This window comes from Colletes gigas, unplaced genomic scaffold (genome assembly GCF_013123115.1).
Source record: "Colletes gigas isolate AHSC1104 unplaced genomic scaffold, ASM1312311v1 Colletes_gigas_Sc00013, whole genome shotgun sequence".
Taxonomy (NCBI): Eukaryota; Metazoa; Arthropoda; class Insecta; order Hymenoptera; family Colletidae; genus Colletes; species Colletes gigas.
The window spans coordinates 7,356,208-7,377,556 of record NW_025106642.1 but is presented as its reverse complement, the minus strand read 5'-3'; the positions used below and the strand labels follow the sequence as shown (position 1 = coordinate 7,377,556).

The 21,349-nt window shown below is 48.9% G+C and overlaps 1 protein-coding gene across 1 annotated transcript; it reads right to left on the bottom strand.

Annotated features, from left to right (window-relative positions):
* LOC122399521 (paired box protein Pax-6) lies at positions 1 to 21,054 on the bottom strand. The gene is made up of 8 exons (XM_043400259.1): positions 20,812 to 21,054; positions 20,201 to 20,381; positions 14,894 to 15,170; positions 11,320 to 11,484; positions 10,710 to 10,780; positions 5,019 to 5,245; positions 3,826 to 4,082; positions 1 to 270 (listed from the first exon to the last, which is right to left on the bottom strand). Exons 1-8 carry the CDS (start codon positions 21,048 to 21,050, stop codon positions 182 to 184), a joined length of 1,506 nt encoding a protein of 501 aa, XP_043256194.1. The 5' UTR covers positions 21,051 to 21,054; the 3' UTR covers positions 1 to 181.
* Positions 21,055 to 21,349: the final 295 nt, after the last annotated feature.

Genomic DNA, 21,349 nt, shown 5'->3' with positions numbered 1-21,349 from the left:
ACTCACTGGTGTCGGAGGTGTGCACGGGAGTGGTAGCCGGCGTGTGCGGGGACTGATGTTGCGTGGGTATCCCGAGAGACGCTAGAAGCGGTCGTGGCACCGCACCAGGGGTGGCTGTCGGTGGCGGCGGGCTCTCCTGGCCTACGAGCAGGCTCGCGGGCGGGAACCCGAAGAGCTGGGATCACTGGAGCCTCGGCCAGTAGTTGCCTGCTAAGTCCGGAGTTTGCGACGGGATCTGCACCGGCACCGAGACCCCCGCTGATATCACGCCTGAAACAGAAAACGCGTCCCCCACGTAATTCCAGCGTCAAAAACCAGCCTGGTCGTGCCACTGTCTTGGCAACAAGTGTGCCAATAGTTGGTTGTTAGACAAATTGTTCTAATCGCGTTATAACTAATTACTTTGATGGCATGACACGTCACACTATTCGGCCATCCCGGGGAAAAATTTTATTGGGAGATTCTGAAGTCGTTTGAAGATTGACCACATTCATGGAGTTTTTCCCATTTTACGGGGTTGAGCAACAACTTGTCGAACATTCTTAGAATTTCTACATATTCCTCACCAAAATACGCGTTGTTTGCCGTTTGAAACATTAAAATCCCCCAATTCGTTCAGGAGTTATGATATTTTAAACATACGCATGAAGTTTCAGGGAAACGTATCAACGGTATGGTCAGACATAATATTTTCGGTAAGGAATTTTTTTCTCGAAACTGAGTAGGATTTCGAGATTACGCGTAATGACCAAAAATGATTGTAATTGACACCTGCAAACGAAAATAATTTTTCCAGGACAATATGAAATTTTTTAATTTCGCGATGCGTGTCCCGATATTGTACGAGCGATCGAGTGATTTTGGAATCCTTGTAACTAGGTTGGGAGTTGTCGTGCAACACTCGACCCCCTCTTGAAAGCGATACGCAGCGAGAGGCAGCGAAACCGCGCCACTTAGGAATGGAAACGACGACGGGACATCCTCGGAGTAACGAGCGCGGTGAAAGTCCCCGGCGCTCATGCACGTAAAACGATTATGATGGATAAGTTGCGGCTCGTTCCGCGCGCGTAAGAAGCGCGAAACCGAGGAACGGAGGGGGAGACAACCAGAACGGGGGAGCGGAAGGACGAGAGGCGGATGGGAAGAGCGAAAGGAAGAGGGCACCCTGGCTCCGGGTGGAAAAGACAAGAGGAACGCCGCGCGTGTTCCGCAGTATTCCACCATTCTACGGCGTTCCGCTTCATTCCTGTAGGTACGCCGCGCACTCCCCCGTGTTTCCTCCCCTTGGGGTTCGCACGTTATTGAGCGCTCGCCCAGCCGAGGCGAGACCCAACCCATCCACATCCTCTGTTCGCCCCTGTATACCCTGAAGAGAGGAAGAGCCTGGCGCGACAGGGACGAGGCGAGCCAGACCGAACGGTACCGAGAAAGACGGCTGCGAAGGGAGGAGATAGAATGGGGTACCAGGAGGCTCGACCCTCCGCAGTTTTCGCTAAACGAGAGGGGGAGGGATGGTCGAAGGACAGAGAGAACAACCGAGGGGAACGGAAAGTTGAAGAAGAATGAAACGAACGGAGAGGCGCGCGGGACGGTGAAAGTGAGAGTCGAGAAAATGGAAAATTCACCGACTCCCCGCGTCTACCGCGGACGTGGAAGGGGTTGGAAAACCACCGAACATCCCATTCTTCGATTCAGCCCGCTGGCGCCATGCGAGATTTGTTTTAAAATCCTTTTACAATTCCGTGGACGAACGGTCCCACGTGCTGCGCCGTCTCGACCGCCTGCTTTCGCCTAACTTCTCACTCCCGTACCTCCCCCACCCCCACCCCTCCACCCGACAACCCTCTTGGAAGAGCCGCTATGTAGATTGCGTGTAAAGAGGTTCCCGGGGTAATCCTCGACGGTTTATTTCGCTCTCGGCACCGCGGGACGACGAGAAAACTGCCAACCGGAGGCCATCGACATCGCGGGGGCGTCTTCCGGGAGGACCAGCGATCGACGCGAGCCTCGCATAACACCCACACGAGTGGACTTTGGAGATAAACGTAATTTTATAAGCAACCATTAAATATTTGTAGAAATGGATGTGCCGTGTGATAGGAAATGTGTTTCTCAAATGGCTGATGACTGTGTCGAAGGTGAATAAAAGAAAGTGAAAGAAAATAAATTTGAAGATGCATATAAGCTTCTATAAAAGTCGTTTGCGAGGTTTTGAAAGGGTTTGAGTCGTGAGAGTTTCAAATATACAGATTCTTTAGTTACGATTACGATACCGTGCAACGCAGTTTGGGTTTATCGAATCGTTTATACGTTTCCGTCAAGTATCGTTATCGAGTCGAATGTTTCTCCGCTTCTTAAAAAAGTTATTTGGTTCAACGATTAAAAACGGATGGTATAACGACGACTCGAGCGATAAAAAGAAGAGGGACGAGCACGTCGTTACGGGAACGCGTGAAATTTATTTCTGTTTTTCCGCGTCAATCGTGGATTTCAGACGAGTCGCCGCCGGAACAAACTTCCTTGCGCCCATTAAACGTATTTCCACTTCTGTCGTTTGCCACGGTAACTACATAGTTCTCGCGACGACGCGCGCGTTTTCCTTTTTCATCGTCTGGCCGCGGCCGTCGCGCGCCCCGAATCCTCGAGTGTGCGTAATCAACCGGGAGTTTCAATGATACGGAAAGAGTGCTTTACGTTTGAGCTTGCGTTCCGCCGACGTCACGCGTCGACGAGCGCGAACACACATCGGTGGTTTCCATTTAACGCGAGTGGCCCCCGTATCGCGAAAACTTGGAGAGAGAAAAAAAACGAAGAAGCTTGTGAAACTTTCAACGGAGCGAAGCATCGCTTTTCGAAGTGCCTCGATGACGATTTTACGCTTTGAGCAATTAGTTTGCTGAAATGGCTAAAATTGAAACGAGTCCTGCGTGTCAGACAATGTTTAGATAGTTAAGGCGTGACACCATTATGTAATCGCAATTTCTGGCACGTAAGCTCATTGTACTTCGGAAACGAGACAAAATCCACCGAGTCCATTACAAAAGTGGGTCTAAGAAATTACATTACACCCTGTGTAGTCTAACCACCGTCCGTAAAAACGCGGATAACGAGCCAAGAAGCAGCTGTCGGCGTAAATCGGGACTAATTGGCACGACACCTTCAGACGGTCTCGAAAAGAGCGCGTAAAGCCTTTTTCACACCGTCGCTTCTTCGTGTTTTTGCCTGCGAAATTGCCAGACAGCTCCGGAAAAACGTCGGTTCGAAAATTTAATTTTTAATTTTAAACCGGCGTTTCGCCAACTGTGTCTCGAGAGACGCATTTCGGAAAAAACGTCGAGGAAATAAAGTTTGAGAAACGTTGGCTTAAGGGTACTTATACTTAAACGAAGCTTCAAAATATCGCGTGCGTATTTTCCCACTGTGGTTGAACCGAGCGTCGAAGCGATAAAGTGATAAAATTTGCACGACGTGTTATTTATGTATTCGTAAAAGAGTTTTGCTAATGGCAATGCTTGCCTCCTAACAAGGGATACTTATGGCGTCCAAGTTGAAAGACAATGTAGACCAAGTCTGCTGTAACCTAACAATGATCAAGTTATTGCACTGAACGTTCCCATAGATAGGAAAAGGAATCTGTGATCTCGTATCCTGTAAAAGTAGATCGATTAAAATCGAAGGGGGAGAGGTTGAGTGTTTGTCAGCCTGTGTGGAGGTGGCTGACGACCTTGGTTGTCGTGTTTCACAGTGGTAGATCAGTGTGGATACCGGTAGACGGCCTTGAAGATTCAACAAGAACAAACAAACAATCCTTAAACGGAAACTCACCAGTCGCGGTCGAGGTCGTTGGCTGGTAGGGCGCACCACCTGGTCCTGCAGGCTGTCCTCCTGGTGTGGTGGGGGTGCCACCATGAGAGGTCGGGATACCACGATGGGGTTGCGAATGCGCGGCAGTGCTGTGCGCGTGGGAGTAAGACTGCGTCAGCGAGTGAAGTGGCTCGTGGAACACGTACGCCGGATATCCCTCGGCGCGTTGTTGAAGACAGCTTCCACCCATTGACCCGCCCAAGCTGCTTGACATCGAGCTGCGAGCAGAAAACGGATCCCCGTCAGACGGAATGCTGCCCGGAGAGGGTCAATCTCTGCTGATTCCGCGCGATCCCGGAAGGACTTCCGCCCGACGCGACTCGTCCACGCGAAAGAGAAATCTAGGAATTCTTTTGTGCGGAATTCCAACCTTCTTTGACGCTAATTGTCGTTTTACAACGTATTTCGTAAAAGCTGTTACGCGAGCGAGCCAAGTTCAGTGAGAAATCTCCCGAAAGGGGCATTCCACCCCCGATCGATCACTTTCGACGGTGGATGTCAGGGATTTCGTTGAAATTGAAATATTATGTAGACCGTGTTAAATTAGAAAGAACTCATCGTTCTATTGGCTTGGAATCTTTTTAGAAACGCGTGACGTTGAATTTTGTGATTTTTGCGGGTTTCGTTGCTGTTTAGGATTCGTGTTCGGGTTCGGAACGTCGAATGGAATTCTGCTGCTTCGTCCAGGTTTTGCTAATGGACTCGATTTTAATTTTGCAGCCGATTTCATTTGATGTTTCGAAACCGGAACGAACGAATTAATTTGGTGGAAGCACGTGCTCCTGAAATTCTGAACAACAAAAAGGCGCAATCGCGTTGCCAATATATAAATGCTTCTGGCGATAATTAAATTTCGACAAAATTTAAGTGATAACGTAGTTAAACAATGTTGCAAACTGAAATCTGAATTGTGAAATACCGCGGAAATAAGTCGCGGTAAACAACATTGCCATACATTTGAAAAAATATTGTAATGCTCGGATATCTGCGCAGAAATCGGGCCCACAGTGTTGAAGACTTTTGATACTATGAGTGGTATCTTTATCGACGGATGGAACCTAAATAGCGACAGGATCGATTTTAGTGCTTTATCCGGGATGAAATCTGCGCAGTTATCCGAGCATTGGTATAGAAGATGTAATAAGAGTGATTACCTGTAAGTGTCGGGCATCGTGGCGATTGGCTGCGGTATCGAGGAGTACATGGCGTTGAATCCAGCATTTAAGGGTAACCGTGGGGTGGCAGGGGTTGCTGCCGGGGGCGCGGTGCTTCCGCTGCCTCCGCCGCTGCCGCCGCCGACTACCTGATCGACGGCTGCTCTCCTTTGGTTCCGTAATTTCTCCTCTCGACGCCACTTCGCCCTCCGATTACTGAACCACACCTGCAACCGACGCAATGACGGTGCTTTTGTCACGATAAGGGCGTCACTCCGCGCGATGTATTCGCATTATCCGCACCTATCCATCCTCGCACTCTCGCGCGTTCATTCTCCTTTACCACTCGTGCCCGCTCTTTCATTCTTCTCCTCTACCCTCCCATATTCTCTCTTCCTCGTCCCCTCGACTCCTTTTCTCCTCTCCGCCTTTCTCGTTCGTCCGTTTGTCGTCCCTATCCCTCTCGCCCACGCTCGTTTTCTCTCCTCCTCTCTGTTGCACGCTCACACAGACATACGCTCCTTTCACTCTGTTCTCGTCCATCCACGCAACAGCGTGAAATGTAGAGTATGTACTTTTTCTACCCCAGGAAAATCCACGCAGCCGAGTTTGCACGAGACTCTCCTGCAGTTTGTTAATTGCGATTGAGCAGTTGTCGGACGGGAAATTGAGTTACTCTAGCTGTATTCCCTCTACTACCGTTTCATAGATTCTCTTTTTCATCCCGCGTTTGTTCCATCGCGCAAGCGAGCCTGATGCGCTTCCACGCGTACCTTTTGACGAATGATTACTCTGCCCGGAGTCACGTTAGGTCGTTTCCCCCCCACCTCCGGCGACCCGTCGGTTATGCGATTTAACAGCGAATTTAGAAAAGTCAGCGCAATAACGAACAATTTGAACATTCGAGGATGTAAGAATTCCACCCCTTGAGCCAACTCTCTTCAAGAAATGTCTCGTTCTTCGTGGAGAGAACGTTTCGTTTGAAACTTCAATTTCTCGTATTAAATTAAGTTTTTTTAAAGAGGTTTAGCGAAACTTCCAGCAACTACGTTTGGAAAATCATTTTCGCTGGAAAACTACAAAACGATCGTCGCGAGGGGTGGCAATCGCACGTAAGCCAAACTACGAACGCCTCTGAATAAGTGTCCGTAAAGATTTATCGCGCAAAATGTTGCCCGTACCATAATAACCCTGTAACCTCGAACAGCAAATCGGAGCTTAAGTTCTTTGTCGCGCTTCCACGGATTTCCTGATTTCGAAGATACCTCGTCGCGATAAGAGGATTCCCTCTCCCTTCGATACGTCGATTTCCCATCATTCCCCGACCACTCGCGGCACAGACTCCAGATTACATTGTAATTTTTCGTACCATAGGACAGCGTTTCTCAAGCTTCTCCTCGATATGTCAGAATTCGAGGAACGCTACCACTGAAATTTGCCCGGAATCTGTCTCGTAATTCAACGCGAGTCGATTGTTCTCGAGGCTCCAAACGTGCAGGTCTATCGTCCAACTTACGTAAGTTGAAACGACTGAACGATAATTGTCGAGTGTAAGTTTGTGCAACCTATTCTACGAGGTACTTGAGTGGCAGTAGCTTGTCGTTATCTAAGACAGGTTGTACAACAACTCGACTATCGATTGTACAATTTATCGTACGATGAATCATGCATCGAGGATATCTTGTTATTACAAATAACCCCAAGGATCTACGATTAATATAGAATTTTTTAAATAAGAATTTCTGAAACTCTTCTTTCGTCCATTGCTGGACCAGTTTGAATATTCGACGAATGGTTCCAACCCTAATGATTTGAGGTAGAGAGACGGAGATCTCGTTGTCTGGTGGCGGGGTGGATTCGTTAATAGCCGACAATCGCTACGTCGGCCGTTTCGTTCGCGCGATAATGAGAACAACGATAGAAAAATTCGATGGCCGACAACGGGTGCAACTTTTTCAATTACCGTATCCCGGATGCAGCACGGTGGCATTGTTTCCCCGGGCGATTTTGCCGGCTAATTCGCGCGGATTCGTTCACGAGATCGGCGCACAAAGGAGAGACGCGGAGAAAAGGGAACGGACGGCAGCCGGTTCGAGAATATTATCGCCGATCGAGGAATATTCGAGAGATTATTTCTCGTCCGCGGACGGAACTTGATCTTGAACACCGCACACCCGACGGCCTCCAAATCGAATCAAAAAATAAATTTCATCTCGCCGGGGCGACGTGGCAAATCGCGTTCTAGCGCCCCACCGGGCGAATATCCACCATTCGCCCGCAGCGAGCTCCTTTCGCCCAATACCGTCGTTCCTCGTAAACTCGTCCTACCGCGTCCCGAAAACTCGTTTGAATCGATCCATTCGGAATTCCACGAACCGGCTACACTCCCGTCCCTCTCGGCGGACGTACCGTCTACTTTGATTGGCAATGTTTAGAAGATGGCGTCGCACGCGAATTTTAAGAAGATCTTCACCCCTCCCATCTTCAGGGACGTTCTCGAATCTTCAAACTACGCGAAGTTTTCTCTTCGCTGAGATACTTCCTATTTTTAATAATGAAGAGCCACTCGAAATGCTGTAGTTATTTTTCGAAAGGGTCATCGTCGGTTCTCGAGAATAATGCAGTATTCAATTTACGAAACTGAATTCGTGAAAGTCCCGGTTTTAAAAATAATTCCTCCGAGGCTCTAGAACTTACGAAAGCTACCTCTACAGCGGAAAAAGAACAACTGAAATATCAAGACTCTACTCGGGGCAGAAACAGAAATTGAAATTGAAAACAGGAAAACTTCTTCGAGCTCTGTTTGTATTTACCAGTTTACGAAAACCAGAATTGTATTAGAACAGAAGTAAAAATATTAACAACCGAAACTTCGAGATAAAAGATATACCCAGGTTCTTTTAGTCCCCGAGAGAAACTTTCAAATCACTGGTTGGTAAAAAGACATCCTTAAAACCAAAGAGAAAAAAACTCGGAACTCGGTCCGGTAATAAGCTGCGACTATAAGGGAGGGCAGAATCGGAATATTCCCTTTATCCCTGGTAGTCGACGACCACTTTCGAGTCTCGGAGACTGAACAAAGACGCCGGGCAAGATTTAAGGGAAACAACCGTAACGCGAGTAGCCTGGTCTCGTCGAGACGAAGGCCACGAGTTCGAAGCGGCGGTGCTGGTATTGGGCAGATCGGCCATCGCGCACATGGGTATAGAGTCCGGCAGCGCCATAGATGATAATCGGGGCCGGCGGTGTTGCGCGGCGTGGCGAAACTCGTGCGAGTATCCAAGGTATAGGTGGAAAAGCGAGGAACAACCAATCGGAGGGCAACCTCCCTGGGGACGCGACGTTGCCATGGTTGCGTTCGAACCCTCTTAGGCCGTCTGCTGGATCCCTGACGGCTCGCTCGGGATATGGCCCGTGTGCCGTGGCGTTTCGCAGCGTGCTGCGGTGGCGAGTCCGCGCCACGCCATGTCCTGCCACGCCACGCCACGGGTACGCTTTGCCCGTTGCTCCTGCGTCTGTCTGGCCCGGTTCGTTCTCCTTCTTCCTCCGTCTGTTGTTCGTTCGTCGGACGACGGTCGGGTCCGGCGGTGGAATCGTTCCTTTTACCCCCCTTAACCCTCTACACCCCGTCTCGCGCTCTTTCCCTCCTTCGCCCTTCCTCTTGCCCGCGTTCCGTCACTCCTTCTCCCGCTCTATCCACGCTTTCTCGCTCTCTCTCGCTCTTGCTCTCTGCCTTTGCCTCTCGCACCGGCACTCCCGGTTTCCTGCACTTAGCAAGATCAATACCAGCCAACGAGGCTTGAAAACATGCGTCAACATGGTCTTGCACTGTTTGTACGTCCACATAACGCTCAGCGCCCGGTTACTACCACCGACGCGAAAGCCCGCCGGCCACTTCACCACCCCCTATCGCGGGCCAGGTGAGGAAGGGCGGTCGGGATGGCAAGAGGGTCGAACAGGGTGAGCCAACGGCACCGCCGCGGCCAAACAATGTTCGATAAGGCTGCGTACATATTAGCTCGTATAACCGTACGTCACCCCCAGCGGCTCGAGCACCGATGTTATATTAATTAATTGCGATACATTGCGAGCGCCGCGCTCGGACTGCACGGGAAACACCGATCCGACAAACTAGACACCCGATAAGGCTTCGAAAGGACTCTATAGATTTCCCGAGACTCTTTTGCGACAAGGAGTCCAGGATCCAGGGTCTTTGCTGCACCGGCTCCAATTGATTCCTCCCCTTCCTGGACACAGTCACTCTCTCTCACCAAGCCAGACTCGAAATCACGAGAATCTGTTTGATCGGATGTATCGTTGACAGGTGAACAGGTGGGTCAGCTGTTCGATTCTATTTATTCGCTTTTAAAGTTATTTCTAAACAAAACTGGACTTTTATTCCGAGGAGTAAAAAGAATTTTGAAGAAATAAACGTTGAAGTCGTATTGCAACCCCAAGCTCGAACATGATTAACCCCTTCACGTACAATTTAAAGTAATTTTTCAAACGTACACTATTTCATTCTGTTTAAATTTATTCGTACAAGGAATGGCCAAGAAAAAGAATAGATTTGTTTTACGAATACCTCGTGAATGTAAAAATGTGTTGTGAGTATTGTAACGAATCAGACATGTTATTGAACATCAAGGGGTTAATGTACCGTGACGTTACAATGGCTTCGATGATATTATTACTTCACATCGACAGTAAATAAAATATTGTCACTGTGTGCAAACGCAAAAACAAAGTAGTAATGATGCAATCAGTCGAGTCAAGAGTTAATCAAGTGCACGACGAGGAATATTACTTTCATTTATTTCCACAATGAGGTACCACCATCTGGCCAATCGTACCACCTGTCCCAACCCCGTACAGTGCTCGAATAGTATACAGAATCGTCCCTGGATTGTTGACTCTCGACATTCGAGAGCACTACCGTTTTCACCCCATACTATTTTTACGACCTATTAAGGGTACGAAACCCGTGTACAATTTTAAACTTCAATAACTTTAAGAGAACGATAAAGGCACACTGTACGCGGTATTTAGAAGCTCGATTCAAATAAAAAGGTACCCATTGTAGAAATATGGACCCTTCTGTCGGACAGGTAGAGAAATCACGCATTCGTAAATCTAAGCGATAGTTTCTCTCGGGTATCAACAGCCTGAGGATTTCACACTGGGAGAATGGCGAGGCGCAAGACCCGCTGACACGCAAACGAAGGACCTAAATCGCGCGAAGACGTGACGGTTGAAAAGGGGTCAAGGGAAGGAAGAGAGAGCAAAGAGCGCGAGGATAAAATCCCCTAGGTGGGCCATGGAGCGCGGATTCGTCGTGGCAGGTGTTTCAACGTCCCCGCGCGGCGTGGTCACGCGTTTAAGGCGCTTAATGAAAGGGCGTCGTCGCACTTACCCGGCCGGCCTCTTTAACCGCCGCGCGTTGAACGGAGAAGCGAGGAGAAGAGAAAAGAGGAGAAGACACGTCGTGGAAAGTGGAGAAAGACCAACAGACGGGCGCGGAGACGACGGGCGAAGAGAAAACGAGTGGAAACAGAGTGCAAGAAAGGAGAGGGAGTGAGAGAGGCGTAGGACGCCGGGTTCGAGGGGGAAGCAAAAGGTGTGGGTGGAGCGAACGAGAAAGAGGAAGAGCACACGCCGCATTCGCACATTCACACTCACCTGGATACGTGCCTCAGGCAATCCAATCTTCTCGGCGAGACGCTCCCGTGCAAACACGTCCGGGTAATGTGTCCGCTCGAATTCTAAAACGAAACCAGTTTGCAACAAGTGCTCGTTATTAAACGTGGATCCTCCTCCGCGGATCCGCCGACGCGTTTTCGCGCCACGGATACGTGTCTGGTCGTGCGCGTGTACACGTACACAGGCGCGCGCGTTCGCGTATATATTATTAATCGTGCATAATCTCGAATCACGGCGAGACAAGATTAAAAGGATAATTATCGACGACACTCGAAACCCCGGCCGACTTGAATGGCCGTGGATCCAATTAAAGCTGTTATACCGGTCGCTCGTGCTTGGGAAAGCCCCGATATCCGTGGAAAGCAGTAATTTACCTCCACCCGTCTGAACCTATATATCGCCGCGGATCCGTACGCGTACGTGCTCGATCGCTCGATATTTATGTCGTTCGTTAATGCCCCCAAAACGGAAATGAATCTTTCGTTCGACTTCGATCCGAGCGTGTTTATCGCGTTAAGATGCATGTGCGAATGGATAACGAGACGTGGTGCTGGGACCAAGATTATACTTAGCTGCTCGAACAAATTCTACGTTTACTAACCTTTTTCGAGGCTGTCGATTTGTTCATTGGAGAAGGATGTTCGGTTGCGCTGCAGCTTCCGCTTTAGCCTCAGTCGTACCTGTGAGTCTTCGTCACCGGACGAATTGTGCTCCGAATTGCCGTCCGACGTGGTCTCCTGCTGGTGCGACAATAAAGAACCGGTGTCTGAAAACACATTCGAGTGTCTCTGCGTTATTCGACCAGCTTAAAGTGTATGAATATTATCGAACAAATGATGGCAGGTAACCTTTTCAAGGTGGGTCAATCGTTTGCGACTTGGATGCGGATCTTGACGATTTTAAATTTAATTTTTACGATAATTATAGTCGTGATTTGTCAAATATATATTCGTGATGGGTAAAGAAACGATTAACGTACAATAAATACCGTATAAAGTAGTTGTAACCCCGATGGAATACGATTTAGTTGGCGCGTCTGATCATATATCGCTCTTACTACTTAAATTCATTTGAAGTCAATTTTCAGGGAAACGAACCCACGAACAAAAAAATTTTATTCTTTACTTTCGGTGTGTTTTCCCACGCAGAATCACCCCCCATTCGATTATTCCGCGAATCCTAATTCATCGAATATTATCTCGTCAACTAGGGCCGACGCAAACGCTCGAACACGGTAGAACAATTTCTCGAGTTTTCCTTCTGCCTAGGAAGTCTCGTTGAAAAGTATTCCCCTCGTAAAACCTACGCAACGAACTTTCGCGACGTACGGTACGCCAATGCTGCGAATTATAAGCGAACCACTCAATTTCTTTGAAGCCTCCTTAACATCTATTTCGTTCGCGACGGGTCGCTCCTACGGTAAACAATGATCTCCGGACAAATGCTTCTCAGACGACGCTCCCCAAACTGAGACAACTCTCGCATAAATTCCCCGCAGCCAGGAAGAAGCCCGTAGACCGTGTCTTCGGGGGGTTATTCTCTCGTTAACCGCGCGGCTAATTTAACCGAGAAGGCGAAGGTTCCGCGAGAAGGCGGAGAAAATTCGGGAGGCGAGGACGACCTCTCGACCGTTTCGGTGCCATTCGAACTTTCCGACGGTCGATTCGAGTAGAACGATCCAATTAAGAGCCCGGTGCGTTCCGTCGTTCCAGTGATTTCGCAACGAGCCACGTCGGACCGACTCGGCGTAAACGAAGGGTCCGCAAACTTCGTCCAAGAATAAAAATATTGTTTTCCGCATCGTTCCTAATCGTGGGTTCGACGAGAAACATTGAAAATGTAATAAGGAAAACATCGGTGACCTTGAACCTTCGCAAAATGACCTTGGGATAAAAATATTCTGTCGTATCGTACAGAAGATATTTAAATGGCTCCAGTCTCGTTAAGACAGCCCTTATAGACACACGGTGGCCCGATAGTAGACTCTATGGACACTGGAACAGCTTTAGAATTCCGTCGCGGAAGCCATTCTTAGCTCACGGGCCGGACAATGATACACGGCGGTCCAGAGGCTCGTCGAACCCTAGACTAGGCTAGGCATTCGCGTAGTCTTGATCGCGACTCGTGTCTGTGCGTACGTATACAGAGAGCACGAGAGAGAAAGAGAGAGAGAACGAGAGAGAGTCCACGTAGCCGTCGTCAGCTCCCGGTGAGCCGCGATTACTTTCCGCCTCCGCGCACCGAACCCTCGCCTCTTTCCATCCCTCCCGATACCTTCCTGCCATTTCCCTTTCCCTCTGTGTGTCCGTGTCCGTCCCTCCGTACGCTCCGCGTACCTATATATTCGCCCTTACGGTATATAATGTGCTCCTAGGCGTACCTATATATCGTCCGTTCGTCAGCTGCTCGCTTTCTCGTTCGCTCATCTCTCGCGCATCGCGCACCCTCCCGGCCGCCTCCGCGACCCTACGAAATCTCTCGCTAACCCCCTACCCCCTCCGGCCCCGTTCATCCCCGTCGCCCCCTCTGGCAATTCGAAATACCGCCACCCTCGAGCACACACTCTACCCGCCACCGGTTCTCTCGTCCCTCGAGCACCGAAACCTACCCCTCCCCCCTCCGTCCGCCCACCCGTTGTCCGGAATATTCCCCCCATCTCGGTCCTCGCGAACACCCCTGCTGCCGCGTAACGACCGACGATTTCGGGCTAGTCCGTCGCAGGCACCCGATCGTTGCCTTTAATTTTCTAGGTGACGACGCACCACCGCGCTGGGGAAGAAACGGGATGCGAGTGGGTCGACGACGTCCCTTCCAGCCTCGAGGTTACACTTTTTTTTCGAGAGAACGAGAGAATGGACAGGACGTTCCACCGTTTGGAGTTGGAGTTTGGTCGCTTCGAAATGTTTAAAAATAATCTTTTCACGATTTTGGGAACCTCGATCGCGTTACTTCGTTCGTGGTAATTTTCGCAATCTGCTTATGTCGTCCGCGGATCAATTTCGAGCGGGATGCGGCCCGATTACCCGTGATCCTATTAGAAGAGAGGTTTCGATTCAACGGCGCAAGGTACATGTTCCTTTCTTCGGGCACAAACAGTCCGCTGCCACCGGTGGAATCGAAGCGTCACAATGGCGGAGGCTCGCGAAAGGCGAGGGTGTCGCGCGTACGGGAAGATTATAATACCTCGAGGGCGCTCCCTTGACTTCTACCTTCTTTCGAGCATTGTGGCACGCCCGCTGCTCGAGGAGAAGTGGATCAACTATTGAGACCGGATTCCTCTGTGGCGTTTGGCCGATTGTGTAGCCGGCAGACCGCGTGAAAGCAAGAAAGGAACCGCTCGAACACCGTGCCCCGAACGGCAATAATTCCCTCGACACAGTTCACGAATAACGAAACAAAGAAAATAATAACTCTTTATCGTTCGAAGTCGGTACACAAGTATCAAGAGAAATTAAGAAAATGAATTAACCTGAAGCCTCCATTACCTATTTACTCGGGGTTACATGATTCGTAAGTTTCTATGTTCACGAATACGGGAGGGGGAGGAGTTTATCTGCCATTTATGGTGTCCGCGAATATGATAAACATATGCAAAGTTTATGCGGAATAAAATATTAATATTCTTATAATCGTTTATGAAATATTCATGTATACGCGTTCCGTATCCGTTTCCCAAATTAGTATACGCTGTAAACGCGCGAAATTTCAAACCATATGATTATACTATGTCCGCGGAAAGAAAGTGTAAATAATGGAGACGATTATTTCGAATGCTGCAAGTTTCTTTTTGCGTGGCAAACTAGAAACCAATTAAACTTCTTCAGGTGCACTGTCAGTCTGTTCTGACACAAACGAATGTGCTAATAACGTTAGTTTTTCGTCAAAAAATTCCAACAGGAGATACTCTCGTCGGAGAGTGACGTTTGAATTTGCACAGCCAGCTGTTCGACGAGAATTAAACGGTAATTAACAGGAGCAATGGCGCCGAGCGCAGTAACGTTTAAGTCGCTTGTTTGCATCTCGTCTGCTTAACGCGGGAACATAACAATGAACACTCGCCTTCAACGGCGACGTCAAAACCGTAGTCGCAGTGTTCTTAGCACGCGTCGCGTAAACAAAATACAAACCCGTGGGCACGCGTCAGACTTAGCAATTAACGCGTAATTAGAACTTACCGCTTCGTTTCAGCAGGGAATCGTCGCGACCGTGAAGTTGGCTGCCGGGTAGCAGCGACTGCCCAGACCCGGGGGTTGCCGCCGTTGGAATTCCAGTGGCCAGGGGATGATGAGAGGGCGTCGCGGAATACCATGCAGGCGGCCAACCTGCAGCCTGACCGTTGAACATCCGAAGCTTGTCGTAGACGCTCTCGGCGCCTTGATGCGCTTGCACCGCTGCCGCCTGTTGCTCCTTCTGCGACGCCAGGTTCCTCAGCACCCTGTTGATGGACGATACCTGCGGACAACGCGACACCCCTCGCGGTTAATACACTAAATTACAACGCGAGCGTTCGCAGGATGTGCAACGAGAGGATCCTCGAGCGTGCTTTTCTGGAGGACTAAATGTATGGAATTTTGTACGGAAACCTAAATGTGTAAATTTCAGACTGAATTCCAAAATTAACCCAGGGGGGCATAAACGAAAGATTCGAAAAATGCACAGATTGTAAGTGAAACAAGGGTAGACGCGTTAAACGAAGTCAATCGTTCCATTAAATAACATAAATTTAGTGTGGCGATCGATGCGTTCAAGACGAATGCGGTCCGTAAAGTTTGGCCACCTATCGTAGTCACGCTCCGCGCACGGGGATCAACCGAAACGAAACCACCCCCCGCAATAATAGAATTCAGTGTTTAGCGAAGCATCGGAGACAGAGTCGAACAAATTACAAACTGCGATACCGAGTTTCGCTCGTCGGTACTATAATCCCCTGTTATGTCGTCGCGCGGGGAATTTAATCGTTCGCCGTAAATTCTGAACGTGGTTCGCGCTTGATTACGACCGGAACAGCGAAGAAAAACAATCGATCAGAGTCGCGGGAGGGGGGTGTGGGAACGTCGGTTCTTTGAAAAGTTTCGCGAGCTTCTTTGCTCGCCGCGCGACGATCATTTCCATAGTTACATCGGTTTGTCTCCTCCCTCTCTTTCCGTTCCGACCTTCGCGCTGAGGGAGAGTGCCAGATGAAAGGACACCGCCATCCAATTATTATTACATAAAACGGTTTCCATGGCTCTTCGCTCCCCTAACCAGAGCGTGGTCTTCTTCACCTTGTACCGCGACCGAACCACTGGCTAACTCTAAAGTTATAACGAGCCACGGGGGCGAGCCTCGTGCTCTCGACTCGCACATAATAGTCTCGGTGTTCTACCGCCGCCTGCATCCCCTCCCCGAGTGCGCCTCCTTTGCGTGGCATCGACGTCGACCTGTGCACCAAAGTCGAACCGTAATCCCGAACACACCGTGCTCCCATGGATCCCCAGAGCGCGAGCGGACGGAGGATATCGAGCGGAGCTTCTTAATTACGGGCTCCGTTGAAAGGTTCGAACGAGAGAGGTGCACGAGTGCCGGAGTGCCAGGGATCCTTCTCGCGTGGCTCGACTTAAGACCGATGAAATATAATGGCCGCACGCCGTCGGGTGCCAACGACGCCGGTTGCTCTCGAGTGCCGCGCGCGTACGCCCCGCCGGGTCAAGAACGCTCGAGAGGGGCCCGCGTTATTACGCCGAATAAAAGCCGATAAATTCGATCACGCTTTTTGTTTGCGCCGACCTGCACCAGCAACCGAGTGCCCCGTTCCATCTCCAGTTACTTTGCCGGATTCCTAATAAGCGGAACGACCTCTCCGAGCAGAGGCGAATCTTCCTCGAATTCCACGCGAAAAATACTTGCAACCCTTAACCGAAAACCCATAACTAGATTCAAGGTTTATGTATGGTAACATAAATTAACGAAGAAGAAATTGAGAAAAAGGGCGATTTTAACTTTTTGCACTCGGCTGCCCCCTCTGAAGGGACATCCAGCAATTATTGTTTTGAAGTGATTATATAGAACAAATTTCTAAGCAAAGAATGTAAAGAAAGATATGTATGTGCTTGAGTTAGTAGTAGGTGATCGAAGAAAAGTCTCCGAGTGCAAAGGATTAATATTTTTTTATAAGAAATGTCGTTGGTGTCGATGATGGAAGTGTTTAGGCTAAGATCAAATGCGTATGGATGTGCGAATATTTAGGTTTCCTCCGTGTCGATGACTCTTTTGTTTATGATTATACACAGCAGAAAGACACTGTTCATCGAACTTTGGTCGAGAGAAGTCGCTCATGATTATTACGCTTATATCTGTTATATACTTTGTGTCAAATAGTTTATCTCAATATTAAATAAAACAGTTTCTATCGCTAAGTTTAAAGTGCTCGAATTATTGAATCTGACCTCACACGCCTATGACCATCCTTGACATCCTTACACCTTAAAATGACGTTACAAGATTATATAGCCAGATATTTCTATCAAAACGAACTCTTTGAGTGCACAGATTAACCTTGTATTGTCTTGAAAGAAATGCTTAAATAAGCTCGAAATAATTAAGAAACTTGCCAGAGCGTGGTGAGTTTGTAACGATGGTCGAGAGAAAGCTTTGTACGGAAGCTACGCGGCGAACAGTTCCAAACAAACTAGATACGGTATTCAGAGAACTAGGTTCCTTAACTGGAATCAATCTCTGGTCGGTGGGATTGGAGTCAAGCATGGAAAGTTCGTATCGCAAGATTCGTCTCAATCCCGCGGAATAATGGCGACGGGAGGTACCGGAAAGGACGTTTCCAGACTAACTGCGTACAGCCAGCCCGAGCCTAGCCGCTTTCCATCATCAAACCAAGCAACCTGGCTGTTCTACGCTCCGCTCCACTCGGCTCTCGCCGCACAACAGCCGCAGCACCGATGCAGACCATTACACGCGCGACCGGACACGAATAATTGTGCAACACGCTTAACTGATCCCATTCACCCTGATTCTACCCGCTTCCATCCGCTCGTCGGCGACTAACCCCGTCGCACCCCATTGCTGCACGATATGTACCAGCCGCAACGGGTCCGACGCTGCCACCGCTGCCATCGCCGTCGTCGCTGTCATTACCGTTAACGTCGTTGCCATCCTCGAGACAATCGTCCTCGAACGGATCACGGACACCGGAACAACCATCGATCCGCTTATAACAATACCATTCCCTTTCTTTCGATCTCAAACTCTCGGGGACATTAACCTTCCGGAGGGCATAGCTAATACAAATCTGATAGGAGAAGCCCAAGGAAGATGAAAGTTCAACAAATCGGACGTCTAGATATGTCCAGGAATCATAGATTCTGGAGAATTATGGAAAAATTCATAACTATTGATTTCCTCGGGAAAAGTTTGCAAGCATCAATCTCAATACACTATTCCACTATTTAATATACTCCCGATATTAAACGCGACTATTCAAATACGTAAATTAAAACCCGTCCGTCGGTCCCGTGACGTTGAGTAACCTCGAAATTTTATATTCATTAAAATTATTAATGCATTTGATAATATGCAAAGTAATGAATAAATTAACGGGCAAAAATTTTTTTTAATTTTCACATTTATCCATTTTCCTCGATACGTTTATTTGATGCGTTCGCCAGAGATTTATTAGATACTTTCGTTTGACGTCCTGCCATCGAAACGGGTAGAAATTTATTTATCCGACGAAAATTATACGAATTTCATGTTCGAAGGGTGGAAAAAAATTGTTGGTAAAATGTTTTAAATAGTAATTGATCGGGAAAACAGATTTTTAAGTTCCCATATACCTTACAAATACATTGCTGTCGGGTAAATTCACAAAAATGAGCAAATTTTATCGCGCAAAAGTCACGAATAGCCGTGAGCGCGAGGCAACGGTAGAAGCCACGCGAAATTGGGTGAAATTCGACCATCCCCCGTGGTTTTTTCTACCGGAGGCCAGCGGATTTCCCCGGATACACCCGTTACAAACGCGGAACATTTTCATCGAACGGCTCAAAAGACCGCAAAAACCGATCGACCGATCAAGACCGTCGGCGCTACAATCGAATTCGGACTGTATCTCTCTCGACGAGACAACGGACAATCCTATCACGATCCTCTTTGCTGTTACCGGCGTCGGTGTACGCTGGGCCTCCGGTGATCATTATAACGATTCCGCGTTAAAAGCTGAAACGTTTCGATCGACGTTTCTTCTGGGAACGCGTACGTCGATAGAGGTGTACGTTCGTGTATGCGGTTGGGCTGATTGATCACCCTCCCTCCAGTCCTCGTTCCTCTGTTCCCCGACATCGAGAGAGCTGGCAAAGCGAGTGCCTCCACGAGCCGACGGATAACGACTCGCACGCGTGCCATCCCCTTCGGTATTCGTGACAGACACCCTGGCACCGGAGGGGGCCACACTCTGTACCCAACAATTCGATCACAGTCGAAACGTCAAATTTCTCGGTACTCCCTAACTTTTGTTACTTCCTAAATACTCGCGAATTACGATTTGTACGCAGCCTTTACGTTTTTAGTGCGTGCAGTGAAGTGTGCATTTAACAACTTTCCTCTTACAAATTAATTTACTTTAACCCTTTTCGGATCCAACGATCCGAAACACTCGATTCTTGTGAGTGGACCCGAGCCACGGTCATCTAACGCGGTGCTACTGTTCGTAGCATGAAGGAGAGAGTGGTCGATGTTAGGCGAAAGTTTCGTAGGGTTCGAGGCGAATATCGATGCTCGGGAGGGTGGAAAGGATGTTTGGAAGACGTACAGGGAGAAGATTCTTCGGAATCGGAAGGGGGGCTGATCCACGGGCGAGGGTGGACAATACCGAGGCCCGCGTAATGGACCGATTACCCCACCCAGGCGATCGTATTGACGAGACTTTGATTAGGGTCGAGTGGCCAGATCCGACGGGTAAGTACCGGCCGGGTGCGCGCCCTGATAAACCGCCGCGCGTACAAAGCGACCCCGTCAACGAACGAGCATCCCTGGACAACGATGGCCGATGCGCCGGACTCCCGCGGAGTCATTGCGCTTTTCGAACCAGGAGTCATTTTCCTAATTGAACGCAGGAATCGCTGGAACGCTGCAAACTTCCTACGATCTCTATGGGACGAAGTTACTTTCATCTTTCAAGCGTACGGTCCCAAGTATCGACGACGTTAAGAAGCAACAAAACATTCGAAGGATCAAGAAAAATGTGCAGAACGAAGTATGCGGTATTTAATTATAAATCGATCAAAGGCAGGGGCGATTTAAAAGTATGGCACTCAATTACCGAAGGTTGCCGGATTAAAGATAATTACTAAACGAGCGCAAAAGGCATATCGATCCGTGGAAGTCTCGTTTCTGAACGCGTGAGAAACTCGTTCGCGATTTCTAGTGGGAAGAAAAATGTAACCGGTAAATTTATGCGCGGCATAGTATCTCGATCATCGGTAAATACTTACGCTCGGTATGTTGTCGTTATTGCATACGCCTTCTTGCAGGAGTCTGTCGCGGATCTCCCAAGCGAAAATCGACGGGCACTCCCGTTTGTAGTCGGCAATTTTGTTCACCACCGGCGTGGTCGCCACACGTGGTTTGCTGCCGCCGATTGCACGTGGTTTTATCGAACCGGTCTCGTAATACCTGAAACACGGGCAAACCAGATTTCTCGGTTGAAACACGACGAGAAACGTTTGAATCGCATTATACAATTTTGTCACATTTCGAGTTGCGCGTTCACGATTCGTTAGGTGGCGAAAGGAGGTATGCGTAACGAAAGTTGATTTAATTATACGGGGAATATTTGCAAGTCACTCGAACCTAACGCCGACTAATGCGACTGGGATGGAGGAAATAATCGAATAGCGTCGTATCCCGTCTGATACTCGCGTTAAAAAAATGGGACAAAAAGTGTAAATACTGATCACAACATGGGAAAGGTACATTTGTAAACTATACGATTGAAACTTTGTTCGAAGTGTTCGTATTCGGTCCTTCTTACGTAATAAAAAATAAAAATGCAATTGTTGGAACAAAGTGGAAAGTTTTCCAGTGTAGATGATGTACGACTAACCTGCCTAGTATCTTGGAAACGCATCCGTTGCTGACTTGCAGTATGCGCGAGATGTCGCAGGGTCTAGCGCCACTGTGGGCCAGTTCGACGATCTTCTGCCTCGTGGAGTCCGGTAACGGCCGACCATTGACGTAAACACCACCGAGCTGGTTAACCCCGCTGTGTCCTGCAGCCGAGCACCCAAATATTGAGTTCTGTCCGACCATAGAACCCCCGCCAATACCCGCACCCCCGTGCATCAAGTCCTCCTCTGTGAATCAAAACGCATGCAACGTGTATTCTATCACTTAGCCAGGGTATCTGGCTGGGCAAACAGCGGCCATATGCGCCCACCTGCGTCCACGCGGCCGTTCTTATTAGCCTAATTGCAACGTGTGCATCATCACGGACGCGCTGATTGCGCGGAAAGCACGCCACGGAGATGTTTACGCTTTAACGTGGCTGCGAATCTCACGCACCGAAGATCAGACTACGGGCAGAAATTATTGGTCGCTCAAGGTCTCTCAACGGATACTCCCACCGTGCAACCTAATTATTT